Below are 23099 nucleotides of genomic sequence, written 5' to 3'. Positions count from 1 at the left end.
CCTCAGCTTCCTTATTCCCTAACCTACATCCTCAGCTTTCTGAAAGGAAGACATCTGTCCCTTTTCTAGCCTGATCCTCCACTTGTGTTCCTCATTCTGTCAGCTCTTCCCTCTGTCCCCTTCCCACCTCAGTGCTTTCCCCATCTGCACCACCCTCTTTCCTCCATAATGAAACCTCCAGAGGCTGTTCCACCTCTGTTCCCGTCCTCCTTGGTCCACTCTGCCTTAACACTTGCTCTTCCCCTTCTTGACCTAAAGGGATCCCCTCCTCGCCTTTTCTTAGGTTAACTGTCTTGGTCAACTTTACAAGGTCAGGCAATCTTTTTCCTTACTGACTTGTCTTGGTTTTGTTCTTTGTAGTCTCAAAAACAAGAGGTTTTCCCTGGGACTCTGATATTCTCGCCCTTTACCCTTCACCTCGCTCTCTTTTTTCTTCTAACTGCCTACTAAACATCTCCCGCATGGTGTCTTATCACTACTAAAACATCAGCTGTCTGAAACAGACTGCTCCGTCTTCCCATAAGCAATCTTCTACACATCTTTTTCTCATTTGGTGGCGTTCCCATTCTCTTGATCACCATAGTTTTTCTTCAACTGCCAAATCCTGAGGGTTCTACCTTTTCCTTTTTTTTTCTTGCAATTGGAAACATTCTAGTATGCTCACCAAAGTATGCTTAGGTTGCCATGGAACATATTAACTTAGTTAAGAACAGGGTACTTTTCTTACTCATCTTGGCCTGCCACATGGTATCCATCACCATGGACGTCCTATCTAAAGGAGGCCCTTTCTATTTGTTGACTTAATGACTGTCGATTAAATGGGGTTTTCTTTTTTTGTTTAGTTTGGGTTTTTGTTTATTTGTTTGGTACTGGGGATTGAAGCCGGGGGAACTGAAATGCATCCCCAGTCCTTTTTGTACTTTTTTATTTTGAAACAGGGTCTTACTAAGTTGCTGGGGCTGACCTCAAACTTGCAATCCTCTTGCCTCAGTCTCCCAAGTTGCTGGGATTACAGGGGTGCACTACCACACCTGACTCCATTAAGTGTTTTAACATTTTTCATACATTTCATGAAGTATTTGTCATTGAACATATTTTCCACGATAGCTCTCTTAGTACTTTTACTCTTAACAAAGCAAGCACCAGAATAAAATTTCATACCCAGAACCTCAATTATGGTACTTCTGCCCTTTTTCAACATGAGAAATTTTTTAAGGGTATATGGGTCATTAGCATTCATTTAACTTTCCTTCCTCAGAGCTCGACATAATGCATAGGATTATTATGTTTTCATGGCAATTTTTTGATAACTTACATCTCCCTTCATTCATTGATTTTTCTGCTTTTTCTCTTCTTTATTTTTAACAGGTTTTCAAAATAGAACCTATTACAATGACATAAGGTGCTATTGATAGTACATCAGTCTGATTCAGCTAATGCCCTGCCCAGTAGAGTATGGCTGCTGTGCACAGCCATGTAATACACGTCAGTTGCACAGACATTAGAGAAGCCCTCCCATCCATATGTATGCACGTGGCCTGCGGAAGTTAATAATGCCATATATCACGTGCATGTAGAATGTAAAACGTACTTCGGAATGACAACAGTCATATAAAATGAATATTGGCTCACGACTAGAGGAAACCCAGGGAAAGATTTTTATCCTTTCAAATCACACAATTATTTGTCTGTGGGTTTTAGTATCCCAGACCTTCATTCCTTTTTTTTTTTTTCCTTTCTGGTCAATATATGCCTTTCTCTCTAGCCACTTTATTTTACTTCAGCCACATGGATAACAAAAGAACTGCTTCAGAGAAATGAAAGATAGCAATTACACATTGGTATTCATGTTATGGGAGTCACACTGCCGTCCTCAGGGAGTTGAACAATGAATATCCAACATTAATTGCCACAGAAACTGTGCGTCTGACCTTGCTGAAATGTAATACATCAGTTTTACATAGTAAAATTATTTGCCACTAAAAGATTTTCCAAGAATCATCATAAAATTAAACTACTGTTTAGAATGACCAATACTGATTGTTTTTAAGAAAATCTGTGAGGATTTAAATGACTGGATCACTGCATTTCTTAAAAATCAGAACACCAGGAGTTAAAATCACAATATTATTGATTTGATTGGTAATTATGACAAGATTAGTGCCTTTCTATTCTTATAAAAGGTGAATAAATCATTGGTATCCCTGATTGGCCTATAGAAGCAATTAATAAGGCAAAATGGATATGGCACTTTCTGGCCATCAGGGGTGGGGATAACCTCCTTTAGGTTTGTACCTGATTAACAGGATTTTTCTGTCAATAGCAGAAACATGCTAAAAATCTTAACCCATGTTCAAAAAGGTGGCATCATTTTTAAGGTGAAACCTACATACTTTTACCTTTTTTTTCAAATCATCAAAAGTATAGAAGTTAGGTTTTCTTACATGCATCTTCATGATTCTCTGTCCTGGGCTATCTTATCCTTCCTGGGTATTGCACATTGGGAGTTTCACACTAAACCCTCTGGAAGTGTTCATCGCTCAGAGTTGTGTCCACACTGCTGGGTCAGCAGGGAGCGTCCTCTGCAACTGAGCCACGTCAGCGGGCCACACTGGCTCTGGGCTGTGGAAGCTGTGTGTGCAGAAATGAATGATGGTTCAGCCTTCTCTCCTTTTAAAAAGGGACTGAGGTGAAGAAAGTCAGTGCAGCCACCCATGACATCCAAATTTCAGCCTCGATAAGATTCTAACTAGAGATCCATTTTTGTTTTTATGCTGGCAAAACAAGCACATGATAAATTTGAAGACCATCTGGGGCGGGAGGGGGGACTATCTGAATGATTAAATGGGTAGTTTTCAAGTAAGGCTGTGCTCATTCTTTAGTGTTTAAATAATGTATATTTTTATATGATTTCCACGATTTTTTAAAGAGTGTTTAAAAACATTAACCAGGTAAAAGAGAAGTCATATGCAGTTAGTATGTTGTGCTTTTTTAAACTTTGAATTTTGTGTTCTCTAATTCAAATTGTTCAGATAGTTTAAATGAACTCCTTGAATCCCAACTCTCACCCTACCTATTTCTTTTAAGGTATTTGTGTCTCTCTACTGCTTTATGTTTCTATGGAACTTGAGTCTGGATTCTGTATATTAGAGGGAGACTCTTGGCCCTACTCCTGATTTCTTCCAAATCTTTAAAGAAATGGTGCTGTAAAGCTAGCACATGCAACTCTAGTTAGCTCCTTCTTAATTTTCTCTTCTTCTTTCCCTCTCCCATCCATCACTCCTGTCCACAATTAAAGCAAGATGATGAAGTGACGACTGTTCAGGTTAAAGAGCAAGACCAGACCGTCCTGCTGCTGAGGAAAGTGCGCTGCTGTGGCCCTGCCCCCACCGCTGGGAGTGCGGAGAGTGATTGGAGGTGAGAGTTTCCCCTGCAGCTGAGCAGGCACGCGCTCCCAGTTTCCTTCCCTGCTGCCTTCCCTTCCCCTCGCTCCATCTCACTCGCTCTCTGCCTCCTCTACCCTCCCTCCCTCTCTTTTCTCTCCGCCTCTCGCCTCTCCAGTTCTAGCTGACTGCAGAGCTCTTAGCAGCCAGATGGACTCAGTTCCCAGTGAAAGGACAGGGATGGCAAGATCTTTTAGCATTTAGGGGATGCCTTTGTTAGTAACCGTTCACAATGGGCAGCTCCCGGCTGAGAGTCTTTGACCCTCATCTAGAGAGGAAAGATTCAGCGGTGCTCTCAGACCGAGAGCTGCCCTTGCCTACCTTCGATGTGCCTTATTTCAAATACATCGACGAAGAGGATGAGGATGATGAATGGAGCAGCCGCTCGCAGTCTTCCACCGAGGATGACTCAGTGGACTCTCTGCTCTCTGACAGATACGTGGTGGTGTCAGGAACCCCAGAGAAGATCTTGGAGCACCTTTTGAATGACTTGCACCTGGAGGAAGTCCAGGACAAAGAAACAGGTAAGGCAAGGGGTGTCTCCTGCTTCCAGACTTGCAGGAAGCTGCTGATGCCCTTGTCAGTATCCTTAGGGGCGAGGCTCCCAATGTTGGCTGAAACCAGGTGGGATGAAATAGCATATGCTTTGTGTGCCTCCCCCTTTGCCCTGTGCTGTTTTGTTTAAATCCAGTAAATGGACACATGTAGTTCCCAAGCAGCTGCCTGGGAAGTAACTGTACAAAGAACATGATATGAAGGGGGATGTTCTTATTTCTTTGGTAATTTTTACTAAATCTTACCTAAAGGCAACTGGCAAAAGGCAAGTGTTCTATAGCCCTTGTGCAGTGGAAAGAAATACAAGGGGAGGAAGGTTAGCAGACATTTACCTGGTGTGTAGGAGATGCTGAACTGGGGGCAGCAGCTTCCCTGCTGAAATGTCAACAATTACTGCAACTACTCAGCAGCTATATGCTCAGCAGCAACTTCTGCTTTTTTTCCAAGTGGTTTACAAACTGCTGCTCAGAGCAAGCCCTGGGGTGCAGAAAATGATACTCAGCTTTCCAGACTAGAAACTATAATTCACTAGAGCCTTATTGATCAGACTTGTCCTTTTTTATTCGACCTGAGAGAAAAATACCCATTTAGCTTTTTCATCCATGCACTTTTGAAAACACTACTACTCCATTTATAAAATGATTTACCCATAATTTCCTTTATCAGGGCAGGGAGAGCACTTGCTTCTCTGTTGCAGAATTTGCAATTTGTTCCAGCCTGGAGCAGTTATTCCAGTGAATGGGACTCTGGTGTTGGCCTGAATTTTACAACTTGATCCCCTCACTAAAATGCACTTTTTGTGGCTACCATAGCACCTGTGACACCCATACTTTGCAAAACCGATTGCATCAAGAAAAGAGAGCTGCAGGTTGTATTAGTACAAAATATCTACTTAGGTTTTTACCATGCAGAAGGGATGGTAAAATACAGTCTCCTTGAATCCCTGTAGTTTTTTTGTTTGTTTGTTTGTGGAAGGGAAGAGGGTTACTGAGGATTGAACCCTGGGCCTAGACAAGCACTCTTACCACTGAGCTACCTCCCCAGTCCTATTTTTTTTATTTTGAAACAAGGTGTCACTGTGTTGTCCAGGCTGGCCTCAAACTTGAGATACTCCTGCCTCAGCCTCCTGAGTACAGCAAAGACTATAGTTGTGTGCACCATGCCCAGCATCAGTAGTTTTGTTTGAACATGAGTGATGGCTAGATCTATATTACATTACAAAGGTCAATAAGAGAAGCAATGTGTGAAATATGTGAATGGGTTTTAAAAAAAAAAGCAAGTGATTCAATCACGTATCCTACAATAATGTTATTGTCAATTTCAAAATTCAAATGAATATTTGGCATTTAATTGGGAAAATCAATAGCTCTCCCTTATATACAACAAAATAAGCTAAAAGAAAAGTATTGTTGTGGCACTTTCTGGGTTGTTTTGTATGTCTGCACATTAATATTTCATGCTTTTAAGCACTATTCCCATGTTCTGCTTCATCAGGCACAATTATCATGGAACTGGGCATACTTTCCCACATAATGACTGCCAGACTACTTTACACAGGTGGTTTGCACTTAAAAGGCAGGAAGTTGCCTGTCATGGAAAGAGAACAGTATACTTTAAATGTGGTAGAGCTTTGGAGGTGTTGGATGCTTTCTGCTGCTTAGTATCATAAGCATAGAAATTATTTAATTTGAATTCTTTTTTTCTTACTACTTGTCATTAGTTTGTGTTTTCTCTCTCCACCCCACCTTGCCCATTTCTTTGAGGTGCTAAAGATGGAAACCAGGACCTGGTGCAAGTTAGACAGGTGCTCTACCACTGAGCTGTACCCTTAGCCCATCCTCTTTACTTTTGAGAAAAATGGCCCAGGTGCTCACGAACAGGTTGGCCATTTAACAGGGAATGTTTTATCACCTTTATTACTGTTACTAATGCCAGCAATTGCTTCCTGTTGGGAATGGGGATGCACATGGTGTCTAGTGATTTTTATTCTCAATTATACCAACCCTGAGGTCAAATATTTCACTTTGGCCACCTGCACACAAAGCAGAGGATCAGGACTCAGTGGTTTGACCCACACAGCCCTGACCTAAGTAGAGCAGGAGGGGGCTAGTCAGGGTCAGTCCCACCTGATTGCTGCTCATTTCCTTAGACATTGAGGGGTAGACACACATGAAACTTCAGTTTTATAGAGACATTGGAGAGTAAAAATAATAGCAACTTTCCTCCCATCAAAGGAGAATTTGATAAAAAGGAAAAAGTCAACTTTGGAGAGAGTTATGTGCATAGAAAAGGGACACCTAAGTGGAAGTCTCATGTAGCTTTTCAAAACTTTAAGCCTACGGCTTGGAGAAAATACAACTGAAAAGCTATCATGTAGCTTTTTGTTGATAAAATTTTAGAAAACAAAATTTTGCATGTACATTGAAGAAAATGCTTATTCATTTGCACTAGTTAGAATACTAAATGAATGGTATATTTCAAGTCATTGAGGCCCCTTGCCATTGACTGAGGTGAGTTCTAGTTCTTTATCTTGGGGGTGGCCGGCAGGCTCATTATCAGAGGCCTGTGTGTGCAAGAGCCTAATCGAGCTGCATAAACCATATGGAAGACAGATGGAGGGAAATGAGAAGGGGCTGCAATAAAAGCCTGCAGCAGCATTTTTATGTTCCTGAGCGCCCCTTTTAGTGAGGTAGAGCCATATGGGGCCAGGGGAGCCATATGGTGGCCCCTCCACATGGCCCTGGTGGCAATGAGGAGGAAAGTATACATGGGAAGAAATAAATGGTCCTAGAAGCTGGGATGAGCCTGTTCTGGATTCTTACATTCCGACATTCCTGTACCCACCAGAGACTGGGGAAGACAACCAAGAAAGAGATGTTATTTTCCCTTCTGTTTCCCACAAAAGGCACTTAGTTGTGAAAATGTAGGCCCAGACCCCAATAGAGGAGGTCTTCTATGCTCATACAGGACAATTGATATTAATATACAAGTAGAAAAGTTTACTGAATTGAATGGAATCAAAAGATGCATGCCAGACTTTTGAGATAAAGTGTTTATTTCTGTTGCTACTTGAATTGAGAATAGAATAGAAACAATTCAATAGTTCATACAGTACTCTACCGCCAAATCAAGCTGAGTTTTAAAGGCAAAAATTGTTATAGGGATGCTGAAAAGCAGCCTACTAATGACTTTTATAAATGATTTGACATCCACCTACCATACCTACTTTCAAGCCCATCTGCAGACTTTGCCTTCCTGGTAGTACCAGGCACAGGGAGTCCTCCAGGGATACCTGTGGAATGAAGAGTGAGCGAGTCCCTCTAAACTCTTAAATAGAAGAAAGGAGAATGCTGGTAGGGAACAGGTAAACCAACCAAGCATTTAGATCTTCCTTTGCAACCAACTTTGAAATCTTCTTTCGTCTAGTACTTTCTCTTCTGTTTACTCATTTAGCAATAATACTTACAAATAGCAAACAGCACTAAAATTCTTTATAATCTAAACTTTTGAGCATTTTTTTCCTTTCTACCATATAGTTCTTCATTTTTTTTGAAATGGAAAAACTGAAACTGACCATTAGATGTTTATTTGTGAATGTGGAAAGTGATTGAAGTTGTTGTCAAAGATTTCCCTTTTCTTTCAGGGTTCAGGTTCTGACTTGAAACACTTTAGATTGTTAGAGAAAAATGAAGCAGTTTCTGCAGCTCTATCTTTTATCTTCTCAGAAATAGGGCAGGCATCATCGGGGCACTCTCAGCCCACGAGAATTACAGGGAAGGCAAGACTGAAAAAAAAACAGGGAGCTGTGAGTAGAGGGGCTGCAGGGAGGAAGGTGCCTGATGAGAACCAGCCAGCTCTTCCCAGGGGTCCCAGTGGTGTCCCCCTTGACACCTTTTCCCTTCCCTGGAGAGGATAAGTATGTGTGGCTTAGAAATGCTTCTGTAGAAAATAATGAGTTCTGTTTTAAAGCAGGGGGGAAGCTGTATCTGATTGATTACATAGAGAAAAACCTTAATACTGATCTTTCTTTTTGAGTATGTGTTGTGATGAGTCTGCCTTAGGAAAAACACAAGACGAAATGTTATTTTCCATTTCCTATTCCCATTTTCTAATTCCTTACTCATCTTTTCGAAGAAAATGCACTTATGATGATAGGCTTCCAAGGAAAACAAGCAAGCAGAATGAACAAGATAGTCAGAATAGGGAAAGCCTGTGACTGGTTCTCATTAAGCCTGACCTGATTTCTTTAAGGTATGGCTGCTTTTTTTTTTTTTAATCGTTCTGTATATTCTATATTCTATTAATGTGTCCTGGTGTAGACATGTCTGCACAATCTGCCTTGATTGTTCCATGGGTGCCTCAGCGTCGGTGGTTCACTTTTAGCAGCAAGTATTAGGTAGAGCATGTAGTTGAACAAGTGAATCCCTCCCTGCTCCTTTAAGGCTGTAGTTCTGTGGCAGGGCCTGCTTTATAGTATGGAAGTGTCTCCCTTGATAGGGAGAGTCCAGAAGTTTTTGGTGGCCAGCCTGGTGGCTTTTTTGAGCTTTGCACTAGCAGAATTTTGAATAAAGCTAGGACAGATGCCTCATTTTCTCTTAACATTTTATCTCCACCCCTGACAGCACCAGGCCCATAATAAGCCCTTGATATGTGTTTTTTATGGGAGAAAATTAAGAATGCTTTTCTTCTGATCATTGGAAAGATAGAACACAATTTAAGTGATCTCCTTCCTTGCTTGACTTTTAGGATGGAACAGAGCTTCCTCACTCAGGTCATGAAACCATTATAACCCTGTAACAGCAGTCCCTGTTGCAGGACTAAAACTGTTTGAGGGTAGGTAGAGAAAATTTTAGGTAATGGTAAGTCTTTCTATGGTCTTATGCAATTGATACATACTTTAAATTGTCTTGTATTTATATATTTTCTTTTTATTTTATACCCTCCCCCAAGATGCTGGGGACTGAGCCAACGGCCTCATGCATGCTAGGCAGTGGCTCTACCGCTGAGCAATACCTCCATTCCCTTTTGTTTTTATTTATATCATCATATAACAAACTGACCTGTGTAGCTATCTGTGGCTGCACATGAGCAGCACCAGGGCACCTTTAAACAAATCCCAATATCCAAAGATTCTGACTCAGTGGGCTTGAATAGGGCCCAAGTCTTCCTAGCTTTGACAGCTTCCCAGGTGATGCTAACATGGGACCAGGTTTGAAAACCTCTAAAATAGAACATTGACTGTATCTATTTCACTTCCATCTTTTAAAACACCTACTGTAGGTTTCTAATGTTTTTACATGTACCCTTGCTTCTAAGAGTTAGGGCCATGATTTTTTCTCTCCTTCTCCCCCTTCCAATCCCCTCTCCAGGACTCCATGTCCAGCAGCATGTCTACTGATCCCTGGAATCTCTGCATTCTGAAAAGTTTGCAATTCACAAACTGCACTGCTTGTCCTTCTACTATAGTAGTTTTGAGGAAAGGACAAAACTAGAGGCCACACAGCTGTTTGGCTTCTCAGCTCTTGGAATGAGGTGATGATTTAGTGAATGCAACCCATTTGGACTTTACAAGGGTTCTGTTGCCCTACAGAAATCACTGGGTGGCCCTTTGGTCTCATGGCCAAGAATGCTTACTTCTCTTGGAAATAATGTTTCAAGAAAGGAGCAAACACATATAAACAGAGTAGAAAAGGGACTGAAATGAGCTTCTAAAGCTGAGAGTCCCAGATCTGTGCTCCATTAATAAACCAGCCTAAGACCTCAAGCAAGTCATAAGTGAAATGATCTCTGAGGTGTCTTTCATCACTAAGACTCTTGGCTTCAAAGGGTTCTGTGCCTTTTTTTTTTTTTTTTTGCTTCAAAATATGTCAGAAAGCCACAGAATTCTAGATCCAACGGAGACCTGAGAATGCATGTAGATGACCTCCAGAATCTTCTGGTCATCTTAGGGTAAAAGCACCATGATTTAGCCATCTCATGAGAACTGAGGAAATTAGGACTGACTTCATGATACTTCATTTTGCTGTTGCAGTTTTTCAGCCTCACGGAGCAGTTAGAATGCTGATGGGGTATTGAGCTTGGAATCCAAGGCTCAGTGGCCATACATGGTGGTGATTTAAGTGTGTTTGTATATAACCCTGTCCAATGGGAAACTTTTAAAGTTCCTTTGAGAAATTATGCCATAACATTTCTGAAGAACAGCTTTGATTTATCAGCAGCTAGTAAATTCCATTTGCAGAGTTTCATTACCGAGTCATTTTGGGATATTCAGAAATAGTCTATTGCAAGAGAAAAGCTGCAGTTTTCCCCCAGTTATGAAATATACTACATCATATCTCTTGTACTTTCAACTTTACAGACTACTATAAAAAACATAACAGTGCGCTTTTAATTTTTGAGTAGTCTCTATATGCACCTGAATGAATACTTTAGAAAACTCTGTTTCCTTCCTTCAATATATAAATATCTTTGACTTAGTACTAGGTAGGACCATTCTAAATGCTAAGGATACAATGGAAAACAATAGACAAATACCTTATCTTCATGGAAGCTTATCTTCTAGGGAAGGGAATTAGAAAATAAATAATAAATGAAAAATACTGCATATTCTAAGATAAATGCTAAGTAGCCAATATTATTACAGACACTAGTTTAGGATAATTACACTCCTGTGTCCTCAAAAAAAGATCATTATCTTGATTAGGATAAAGATTTTGCAAGTGTAGAAATAAGTCAAAACTAATCAAACTGTGTGTTTTAAATCAGGTTTATTTTGTGTCAAATATAGTTCAATAAAACTTTTTTAAATGAAAAATTATGTTGGCAACAAGATAACTTAATGTATTTAAAGTATTTTAGGAATTAACTTGAAATAAAGCTAAGAGCCAAAAGAAATAGACTAAATTAAAATAAAAGAAATAACATAGGAGAAATAAAAGAAATGTAAAGTATGTACAATTGCCCCAAGTTAGTAAATAGCTGCTGTTAGTGCTGCAGAATCTATGCACATGGAAATGTTTGATAAGGATATCAGCCTTTCACTATCTTAAACTGTGAAAAAAAAAAGCTTTCTTCAAAATGAATAACTGAACTGGGATGCACTGAAGGTCTTTTCAGCTTTATGAACCTGTCACTTTTAAATATTAGGTTAATTTTGCTTGCATACATACTAATAAAAAAAATCAGTGGAAGACTGAATTCATTTGCACAAACTCCAGCTGCCCTGGGTGTGCCTGACATGCAGATGATGAGCACCACTGCTCAGCAAAGGCCTGTTTTCCACATAAGCAAAGACTCAAGCAGCTATACATGGTGACAGAACTCCCCGAAATGCTGTCAAGAGAGAACTGCAATAAAAGTGCCCAGTTCGAATATGGTTTCTACTTTGCCCTGTCATGTTCATGTTGTGGTTTTTGTTGGGTCTGTTGTGATCTGGTTTTTTGGCAGTTCCCTTAGCTTCTCTCCTGATGACTAATGTGGAGAATGTAATGTGTTTGTCAACCATAATGGAAGCATTGGGAGACTTTATAAATTTATGTTGACAAAGTGAGGAGATAATTAGAGCTGGGTTGAAATGTTCTTTTCATTTGTCTCGTTTTTAAAAGCAGAGGTCCCAGACTGAATGATATTTGAGACAGGCCCCTTCCAGAACTGAAGGCCAGAGTTCAAAGATTATTCAGGACTCCAATTCATTTATCCAAGCCTCATCCCATTAGATGGATCCTTGTGCAGAATAATTGTTGGCATTTCATGATTTTAAGTGCTAGGTAGAAGTTAACTAAGTTGCTTAGGTGATCGAGTGAATGTTTGAATCTGGAAAAGCACCCAGATATACTCCTAGCTTTATTCCAAAAATAATTTGTTAGAGACTAAAATCATGGATTAAATACATAACTGAATTTTTTTTAAAAGTGTATTGTCCAACTCAAACTATACACTCCTCAAATCAGGCCCTTTGCTACTGAATGAACTAATCACCAGAAATGGTGGGGCTCACCTGTAATTCCAGCCTTTTCTAATCCCAGACACTCAGGAAGCTGAGGCAAGAGGATCACAAGTTCAAGTCCAGCCTCAACAATGTACTGAAATCTGGTCTCAAAAAAAAAAAAAAAAAAAAAAGTTGTGGGTGTAGTTCAGTGGTAGAGTGCCCCTGGATTAAATCCCCTTACCACACACACAAAGAAAAGGTGAATTAATCTCCAGCACAAAAATCTGCTTGTTGATTTCCAGCTCTGAGCAGGAAAGCCAGCTAATTGCTTCAAAATGCTTAAAAAAAGAGGGGCTGGGGTTGTGTCTCGGTGGCAGAGCGCTCGCCTAGCATGTGCGAGGCCCTGGGTTCGATCCTCAGAACCACATAAAAACAAATAAATGAAATAAAGATATTGTGTCCAACTAAGAAATAAATATTAAAAAAAAAAAAAGAGGGAGAGGGATTCTAGCTGACATCCTATCAGACCACTCAGATAAGTGACTGAAAACTAGATTTGCCTTTGGATTTCATTTAAGATGTTCATCTTCTGGGTTAATCTATTTGCACCACCTATTAACATGCAATATTATGTATGATAACAGGGGAATTGATGCTTTAACACTGCTAGTAGATTGTGGGTTCATTAATACCCTTGTTGGTAATGAAGCAAGGTGAAATGAAGTGAGACTGAGCTGAAGTATAAGATCATTAACATACACTGACTAATAATGGAAATGTGGACAAATTCATTACAGCATAACCAATGGGCAAAGGAAGATGTTTAATGGATAAGGCTGTGATAAGTAGGTGTGCAGCATACCTTTCAGGGAAATTGTGCCTCTTTAGAATGAGAGTGGATCCATCATTTGGATGCGTTTTTCAAAATTGCATCGTTTTCATGTTTACTCCATGCTTTTGCTACAGTTTATAGTCTGAATTTTAATTTGATTTTGCAAATGATTTCAGCATGAATGATTATAAAAAAATGTAATAGTTTTCCAACGAGTGTCAAGTTTTCAGTGAAATGCAGGGCCATTTATGCATGTTTACCCAATATTTGTAGTGCACTATGTAGAGATGAACATTTTCATTCAATGTTTAATTTTATATTCTCTTTCAGTTTCTCCCCTTGTTTATTTTGTGCCCACTGTTAAAATTTATACATGTGAGTATGTCTCCTTATAAATAAAGTAGAAAATAAAAGCACTGGGCAATTAAAACTGTAATATTTAACCACAGGGAAATTAAAATTAGCTTATCAGATGTGACTTTTGCCATAAAATGGTGACCATTTATAGCAGACTTTGTAAAGAGAAAGTACAGGTGCAAGTCCAGAGCATCCTGGGGACAAATTAAAATATCCTAGTTTCCCTGTGTAAAGGACAGCCATTATGGAAGATGTAGAAATGAATGGACTTTCTTCTTTACTCACATTTGCTTTGGGGAGGGGGATGTCAGGGATTGAACCCACTGAGCCATATCCCCATCCCTTTTTTGTATTTTTTTTAGAGAGGGTCTCACTGAGTTGCTTAGTACTTCGCTTTTTTGCTGAGGCTGGCTTTGAACTCACAATCCTCTTGCCTCAGCCTCCCAAGCCACTGGGATTACAGGCATGCACTACTGTGCCAGGCTCACATTTGCACTTTTTATTTACATGTAATTGTTTCACCTAAAAGACTTTCCCTCCTGTTCAAGCACCCAACTTGATTCCCATTTTTGTTATATAGAGTTCCATGGGTAACCTTGGGTTGTTTTCATAGTTAAGTAAATTTCTAATTTTCTAGACTGGCTGGAGAATAAATTATTGCAAAGAAAATATTGTGGCATATTGAGAGTCACCATAAGTATGAATTGTCGATTTTCAGGGATCAAAATATATAAAATTATACTGTTTTCAAATATATAATACAGTGGCCAATCCAAATACTCAACCCAGTGTATCTGATAAGTCACAAAGTTAATGTAAAATTATGGGGTCCCAATAGTAGTCCTCAGTTTTAGTGTTATATAAATAGGACATTGGCTTATGTCTACAGAGTCTCCTTGACATAAAATGAAGGTTGCTTTTAAAAAAAAAAAAAACATTTTTTTTTGATACCAGGAATTGAATTCAGGGGTGTTTTACCGCTGAGCTACATCTGGATTCCTTTTTATTTTTTGAGACAGGTTATTGCTAAGTTGCTGAGGCTGGCCTCAAACTTGCAATCCTCCTACCTCAGCCTTCAGAGCCACTAGGATTACAGGCATAGCAGCTGATTGAAGGTTGCTATTGTAACACAAATCCTCTAACTCATCAATTTTCTATCTGTAATTCTTTAGAAAAAATAATCCTTACAGCGTAGTTTTTCAGTTTAGTGGTAGCCAGGGATTTCATTCTTTTAAAAGGAAAATTCTGTTCTCAAATTTTTAAACCATATTTTGTCTGTAAGTTTCACGTCATTTGGCATACTTAATATTGGATTTTAGTAGAAACACATGTTATTTTGTCAGTGCCCTGCTGTATTTCCAGAAGCACCTTTCAAGTCAGGCCTTTCTGAAGGAGCGCATTGAAAGGAGCAACAGAAATTGAAAGGAGACATTCATGAAGACAAGATGCTGTGTCAGTAGTGAGTTTGAGAACTAATAAATAGTTTTAGCACAATGATAGTTTCCCTCTAGCACCAGCAGCTGAAATTACTCGAGGGATGGGGGTGTAGCTCAGGTGTAGAGCACTTGCCGTCAGTGGGTGCAGCCTGGCTTGGATCCCCACACTGGGGGCAAGAAAAATCTTGAAATTGCTTGGGTAAGTCAGAGGTTGAGAAAACTCACTCTCTCCATCTCTTTCTCTGTGTCTCAGAGATCTTGTGTCATCTCTCCAGACAACTGATGGATTTAAAGTGAGTATTTCAGATGTCCTTCTGAATTTTAAAATGCCGTGACATCTTCCTCAATTAAAAGTTAGCATCCTATCAGAAAATGGATATTTAAAACAATGTTTGTGTAACTGTGTATACTTCAGATCATCTTGCAAGTGTGCAGAAGGAATGTTAGCTGATAGCATTTTGTTGAATTATAATCACTGCATGTTAACCTCTCACAGCATGTTTCAATCAAATTATTGCTTCATTTAAAGGTTGCAATGCTACAGATAAGCTTGTACATAAAAGGAAAATTCTTTGTGTGGGAGAATTTTTGCCTTTACCTTATAATTGAGCCTTTCCTCGTTTCTCTTTGCAGTCTCTCTCACCATAACTGTCCTCTCCCATTTCCCATTATTCTTAGTTTTTGCCCTTGAGGCTTTCTCAATGTACAATTGAAACCATTCTTTTTATTATGTTTGCAACTTTTTCCTGAGCTTAAGGCTGCTACTGGGCTGGCAGTGCTTCCCCTACATCTCAGAAATAAACACAATTAGTCATAATTGTTGCATATGGGTGAACAGATAGCATGGAAAACTAAACCCCAGAAATCCCAATCTTGCCATAATCTAAATGTTGACAGAAAATAATTTTCAGAGCAATTCCCTTTTCTGCTCCAGACTTGGTAGTCTTATCTCTATTCAGCATTTAAGTATATTTGTGAATCCTCTTTTAAATCTTTCAAATGAGCTCTACTTAGTGCAAATATTATAAGTTGAAATTTCCCATTGCATACCTGGCTGGATACTTGTATTTAAATTCTCAGTCTAAAAGTAATCATAGTTTTAGGCTTATGGATATATGCATGCTTTATCTTATATCCCTTCCAGTGTGCTTTAAATGTGTCCATTATGAAGAAGGATTCATACAGTATTTAGGGCAACTTAGGTTTCCCCTGTCCCACGTTTTCTTCTGGTCTTGCTTGGTATCATTTATTTTGATTTTGTGTTGCAGATTTATAGATTTCTCAAATCTAGTATCACATCATGTATTTTGTTATGGAAAATAAAAAACTAGAGGGATAGCTCCGTGGCAGAGCATGTATTTAGCATGGACAGGGTCTTGGGTTCAAACCAACACCCATCCTAATTTTGGATTTTCTTTCCAGAGTGGACCATACAAAATGTGACTTCTGAGGTCTTGATTCAATTTGATCTGAATTTGGAGACATTGCAAGCCATTTTTAATAACCACTAATGACACTTGTAGACAATTTGGGTCAGCTCGAATTGTGCCAGAGTTGATTGGCATAGCATGCCTATCTCAGAATTAAGACATTCTACACCATTTGACAGTCTCCTGAAGAGGGAGGTTGTTCTTTCAAAACAAAAACATTTGAGGCGCATGTGTTTTTAGCAGATTCTAGAAATCCATAGTACTGAGATCAGGATAAATCCACAATACCTATTGCTGCTTACATGTTATTTTCCTACTTTTGATAATGGAGAAACTTGAAAAGCAGATTTATTACTGATCACATGCTTGAACCTTTGAAAATGTCGCAGTGTAAATGTATTATTTGTGATTAGGCATGGTGCAGATTGTAGAAAAACTAAGGGTGGTATAAACATGATGTAAATGTATTTTTCTCTCATTTAAAAATAGTTATGGAAAAATGCAGTCCAAAGCTGATCAGACCACCCTGATATTAGCCAGTACTAAGATTCCTTTCAGCTTTTGTCTCTAATATCCCTAGAGTCAGACCTTCATCTGACAGGCTCAGATGGCTAATAGCATGCTGGTCCAGGCAACCCGATGTGGAAAGCATGAATATACCTTTCCTTCACACTGGCTTCTGCTTTTATCCTATGAGCCAAAACTTAGTCTTGTGATCACATCTAGCTGCAAGTGAAGTTGGAAAATGCACTGCTCTTTACTTCAAATATCTAGGAAGCAAAATGCCCAGATTCTTAAAGAAATGGAAAATAGCACGAAATTTTGTAATGGAAGTTGTCCTTAGTGATTTTTTTTTTGACACTGTAGACCTGAAACCATAATTATATATTTGTTTCTTCAAAGAAACATAAACATTCTGATTTAAAGCATTTAAAAAGCCTACAGAGTGGTTTGGATAAACTCTTATATTCACTTGACCAACTCAATATTTTGGGCAAGGTGACATGCCAGTAATCCGAGCAACTCAGGAGGCTGAGGCAGGAGGACTGCAGGTTAAAGACCAGCATGAACAATTTAGTGAGACCCATCTCAAAAAAGAGCTGGAGATGTAGCTCATTGGTAGACTTCCTCTGGGTTCAGTTCCCAGTACTAAAGAAGAAAAATTTAGAATAATTTTGTATATATTAGAATACTAGATTTACTTAACTCTAAAGTACCTCCTCACTTCTGATTTGGGCCATTGAATTCATGTTTGAGAATTCTACATCTTTCACTGCAAAATCCTTAGAATTTTTTATAAAACATACAGATATAAACATATATAAAACATATATGTATATATAACAAATATACATATATATATATACATATATATGTATATATATGTGCGAATTAAACCCAGGGGCACTTTACCACTGAGCTACTTGTTAAGTCTCTGAGGCTGGCCTTGAACTTGCAGTCCTCCTCTCTCAGCCTCCTGAGTCTCAGGGATTCTAAGAATGTGCTATCACGCCCAGCTAGAAATATTTTTTCATAAAAGAAATTAAACATATCCTAAGGAACACTTAGTATATTTTGCCTTGGAATTTCTTTTTTAAACAAAGACACAAATAAAATGTATTCTAGGAGTAGCTGATAGTATATAATTCTGTATAATACTATTGTAATATAGTAAGAAATACATATTGGTCTCTGCCCCCTAGCACACAGCTCTAAAAACCATGTGATTTCCTGAGAGATAGAAATGATAGGAGCAACTTTTATTTTAATGTTTAATCTCAGTCCCTGGTTTCTAACACAAGAGCTTCTAAGATCCTTGGATGTATAGAGTGATAAGAGTGTCTTTTTGTATAATAATAACTGGTGATCAGTTCCCCCCCCCGCCATAGCTTCAGGATGGGGGCTGGTCACCACAAAGCCCAAGGCTATCACTGAAAGAGTGGACTGGTTAACACACCCTACCACCTCCAGGGAGGGGAACAGGTTGGGAGACTAACTCAGTTACCAATGGACCATGATTTAATCCATCTTTCCTATATAATGAAACCTCTATAAGAATACTGAACCGTAGAGCTGGGGGAGAGCTTCTAGGTTGGTGAACACATCTATGTGCCAGGAGGGTGGTACACCCCAATTCCACAGGGACAGAAGCTTCTATACAAGGGGCCCTTTCAGAGCTCACCTTATGCAGGTCTTCATTTGATTGACTTTTTAATCTGTTTCCTTTGTACTGCTGCCTTTTATAATGAACCAGAGAACATGCACCTGAGTTTTGTGAGCCGCTATAGTAAATGATCAGACCAGAGGAAGGTTTTATGAAAGCTCCCAATTTATAGCTAGTTGATCAGAAGTACAGGTGACAACCTGGCACTCGTGCCTGGTGTTTGAAGAGAAGTGCAGTCTCATAGAACTAAGGACCTAACCTGTAGAGTCTGTACTAACTCCAGGTAGTTAGTGTCAGAACTAAAATGTAGCACAACTGGTGTGTTGAAAATAGAAAATAAACCAGGCACGGTGGCATACACCTGTAATCCCAGCAGTTTGGGAGGCTGAGGCAGGAAAATTGCAAGTTCAAAGCCAACCTCAGCAAAAGTGAGGCACTAAGCAACTCAGTGACACCCTGTCTCCAAATAAAATTCAAAACAGGGTTGGGGATGTGGCTCGGTGGTCGAGTGCCCCTGAGTTCAATCCCAGGTACCAAAAAATAATGGTCTTACCCTTCCGCGTGATGGTCAGTTCTACCTTTAGAAGAGTAAATTGACTATTCAGTTATATCTACTGGCTATGGCCAGTGGAAAATAACAAAATACTTTTGTCCCTACAAAGGAACTCCAGCATACTGGCACTTAGGGAAACCAACCTCACACAGAGGCATCTTTGACTATCCATAGCTAATAAGAAGACCAAGCTCCTGTGACTATGCTGTCCCCACCATCCATACTTGGGGATTCCATGATGCTCCTACATTTCTCCCCCCATCCCACTAGCATGGATTGTTTGCACCCACACCCTCAGGAGAGCCAAGTACAGTGAGCAATAGAGACAGAGATGGGACTTAGCAAACCTTGGGACCCAGGCCCCTTCCAACACTGCCTTGCTGAGGAGCCTCAGGTTAGTATTCCCCTTGCTTATCTCAGCCTCCTGTCATCATCTCAAGAGAACATAAGACCTGCCTCCTAGGCAAGGTGTGCAGAATTCAGATCATGTAGGTAACGATCTTGGTACCAGCATACAGTATGTGCTCAGTAAGAGAGCACAGTTAGGGTTATTTTCAAATGCAGTGGTTGTCATCATGTTCCCCCATTGCTTTTCCTCATGCCCAGTATAGCCACTGCTGCCTTTCTAGTGCACAGTAAAGAATAAGTGTGGTTTGAAGCAAATTTGGTAGGACTGAAGGATGTGCTGGTAGTGGTGGGCAGGGTATAGAAGCATGAGCATTCACACCAGTGGGATATTCATCAGCCTGGGGCTTGTAGGCTGCCTAATGTGGTCCTTTGATTATCACCAACCAGATTCTAAAAGCCTGCAAACAGCTTCACATCGTCCACAGCATAGAGTACAGCACTCAGCTCTGAACTAGTAGGAGTTGAGTAAATAGTAGCTGACCTAACATAAACCACCATCTCCCTTTCACCTGTCTGTGAAAGAAAGCAACCAAAGAATTCTAATGACTGCTCTGGAACTCAGAACACAGGGCAGAGCTGCTGCCCCTCATTGGTTATATATTTGTTCTTAGAATATTTTTAAATATGGACAATACATTAAATTTTCTTGAATGCAAATTCTTAGCTGTAAAAGAGGCAGTTGGCCATCCACTTCGAAACTTTGAGGGAAATAACCTCTCTCCAACAGATCTAGAATTTCTGTTCTAACCAGATACAAAACAGAAAAATGTTTTTGTCTAAAATTCAGTGCTAGTGACTCACAGTGACCAGCAAAACATTAACATTCAGAATTGCAATGTATTTCACGTTTTGGAAAGAAGCTGGTAATGCAGATTCTTCTTGGTGCCTAGGAGGTAAAAACATCACACCTGGACCTGAGATAATTTAAGTATTAAAGTGACTATTAATTGCTTGAAATAACCAGGCTTCTAATTTAAGATATGTTTAAATTAATTTTTCTGTTTTCTGAAGCTTTCTCTTGTTTAGTCGACAAGCACTTAGGAACACAGTTTGTGCCTTAGCATGCATTATGTGATGCTAATCATGTGAACAGCCAGCAGCTTAGAGAGTCAATTATGTTAGACTGAGTGGATCCTAGAACAAAGATATTCGTTTTTATTGGTAGATGCTGGTGGATTGGTATTGAAGGCCTCATACCCATGATAGTTCCCATGCTCTGATCCATACTGTTAAATAAAACGTTACTTGCATTGATCATGAAGAATTCCTTTCTCCTGGCTCATATTTTTGAGAGTGACTGCTGTTCCTCATCAGTGAGCCCTGTACAACTATAACAAGAGTCTTTGGGGGAAAGTGTGCTAAGTGTGTTAAGAGCTGTAGGTTATTCTTAGTTCTTTCACATCTCACTAGAGCATGTCCCCAACATTTACTAAGGGGCACCTCTCCAAGGGCATCACATCTGCACAACATCTCCAGTGGCCTTTGAGTGCTCCATCTGAGAAAACTCCTCCCAGCAGTGTCTGCATTCCAGTTCTCTGGTTGTCTCAGCTTCTATTACATTTGTGTCTCCTGATTCTCTACTTACCTTTTTCCTTCTCTTTCCTCTTCCTTGATTCACCTTTTTCTTACCATTGTCCAAATGTGAATACCTACCCAGCTCAACCCTTAGACAACTGCTTATCTTTCCAATGCATGTATCTGAAAATCCATGGCGGCCTCAGTCTTCCTATTTATATAGTGGCTCCATAATAATAATTCTAACCATTTTTGGTAACCTTAGATCTTTGATATTTTCCCCAATGGCTTCACTTAGAGTAACTAGGGAAGCCAGGCTCAATAAGTTTGTAAAGGTAAATTCAACTCCCTCTCTTTATTCTTCCTATCTGACTTTGCTGATACAGTAGTCTTGATCCATCTGTTTCTTTCTAATTGCTCCCCATCTTGAAAACTTCCATTGAGTTCCTTTTCTATGGAAGGAACCCCAAGTTCCTTAGTCCAACTCTAAAAGGCTCTCCAGGAATTGACCTTACCCTACTTTTCTGTTGTACTATGAAATCTCCTCTATTACCATTTCACAATTATTCTATAGAACTAGGACTTAAAAACTTTTATGTCCACACAGTTAAAAGCAAGTGAGTGAAGCCAGCCAGGGCATAATGGTGATAAACTGGAGCAGGTCCCCTACATAGACAGGTAAATCGGCTCTAAACCATGGTTGTGAATATGAGGGGCCCGCCTGGTATTGCCAGATCTTCTGATCTTTAAATATTGCCAAATACCAAAAAAGAAAAAACATGTTTAAAAGCTAAACAAGGTCTTCGGGGCACAGTTTTATGAATTAGTCACAGATACACATGTATCTATTTCTTTGCTCACACTTTACTACTTTCTCCTCTAATTCTTGGAAGTTCATAGTTCTTTATACTTAGATTTTGTTGCTTGATTGGAGAATTGGGATAGAGTCTAAATAATTTTATTTTATGAAAATAAAGGCCAGATAGTATTGATAGAGGGCCTACTGTGGGCCAAGTTCTCAGCTAGTTGCTTTAGTTACACTGTCCTAAATCCTCACTACAGCTCTGCTAGATGCAAAGATGCCATCCACTGCACTGAGGCTCAGAGAGGTTAGGTGTATTATGTCACAGGCTACCCCGGAAGAATTTCAGCTCTCTAATCCCCTTTGCATTTTCATATCATTTTCTGGGCTTTCCAGCAATCTTAGAAGACTTGCATGTGAGCCACAATTGGATTTTAATTGTGCTTCTATGCTGACAACAGCTAATTGGGGCTGGGACAGCAGTTGCTCTTAGGGCCTCTTGCCTCTCCTAAGTGAAGGGAATCTGCAAACACAGTCTCTTCTCCGCATACTACAGCCTGAAGAAGATAGGAAGGCACTGTGGTCTTACTTCTTGTGCCTCCTAGAAACAGTTTTCAAAGATAGTGTGTGGATTTAAACATAGTTTAGAACATAATACCTGTTGTATTCCAATCTTTCTTTCCCAGAGAAAAACACAAAAGATTCCACAACGAAATTTTTCAGTTAAAATAAAAATAGACTTGATTATTTGAAGAGCACACCCAAGCCCTATCTACTAGGTTAAATGGGTAACTTTTAAGATTTTATGTGCAAATCACATTAAACAAATAAGCATTTCTTGTGCAACAAATACCTAAAAACAAAATTAGATGTCAAACTTTGTTAGGTTTAGAATGGGTATGAAAAACTGGTGAAATTATAAAGAATAGGCAGGGAATGAATGAATTTAAAAGCCGTGGTAAACAGCTATATTTAAGATTATTAATATCACTTTCAGAAATGTAAGATACACCAGGAAAGAATCATAGCTTTAATAGCATAGCACTTTATGTCTCAAAGCCTGAACATTAAATTTTTTTTTAATTTGTGCTTAATCAAATTACATAGTACATTTTGGCAGTACTCAAAAAATAATGGTGAGTTATAACATTCCAGGGCCAGAAATGGGCCCTTTTGAAAGTTCAAAGCTTTTCTTGGTTCCTTGAAATCAAGGTTTATGTAGGACATATTTTAGTGTGGCTTACATTCCATCGTATCTGCAGCAAAAGTGCAGGTGAAACAAAACTGCTAATAGTACTTAGGGGAATTTGAGTTAGCACAGAAATGTTGAATGTTCACATTACCATACTTAGATTAAATAGCTACCACAGGCAGTTGCCTGTCAGAACTCTTCATTTGCTTTCTTGGTAATTCACTTTAACAGATGAGTGGTTTCATTATTACAGTGCATTTTTGCTTATGAGTGCTGAAAATATAACAGAGGTAGATTTCTACAATTATTCCTAAGTAACCCTACACTCCTAATGATTTCTTCTACTTCAAGGATTTTGTTTTGTGCTGTTTTTTACCAAAAAAAGAAAGAAAGAGCACTAAGCTTAACCCTTTGGGTAATATGTAGAACAATTTCTGTAATTTGATTACATTTGCATAACAGAACCCTATCAAAAGGGTCTGTAC

General features: G+C 39.3%; 1 protein-coding gene across 1 annotated transcript in view; it reads left to right on the top strand.

The window, feature by feature from the left end:
* Positions 1–23099, top strand: part of Rapgef5 (Rap guanine nucleotide exchange factor 5) — a 236419-nt gene that overhangs the window by 161762 nt on the left and 51558 nt on the right. Inside the window, 2 exon segments of the mRNA XM_015498139.2 lie at positions 3299–3417; positions 3879–3967. Coding sequence (XP_015353625.2) covers positions 3299–3417; positions 3879–3967 — 208 coding nt within the window.

Source organism: Marmota marmota, unplaced genomic scaffold (assembly GCF_001458135.2).
Source record: "Marmota marmota marmota unplaced genomic scaffold, marMar, whole genome shotgun sequence".
Lineage (NCBI taxonomy): Eukaryota > Metazoa > Chordata > Mammalia > Rodentia > Sciuridae > Marmota > Marmota marmota.
This window is presented reverse-complemented; position numbering and strand designations above follow the sequence as displayed.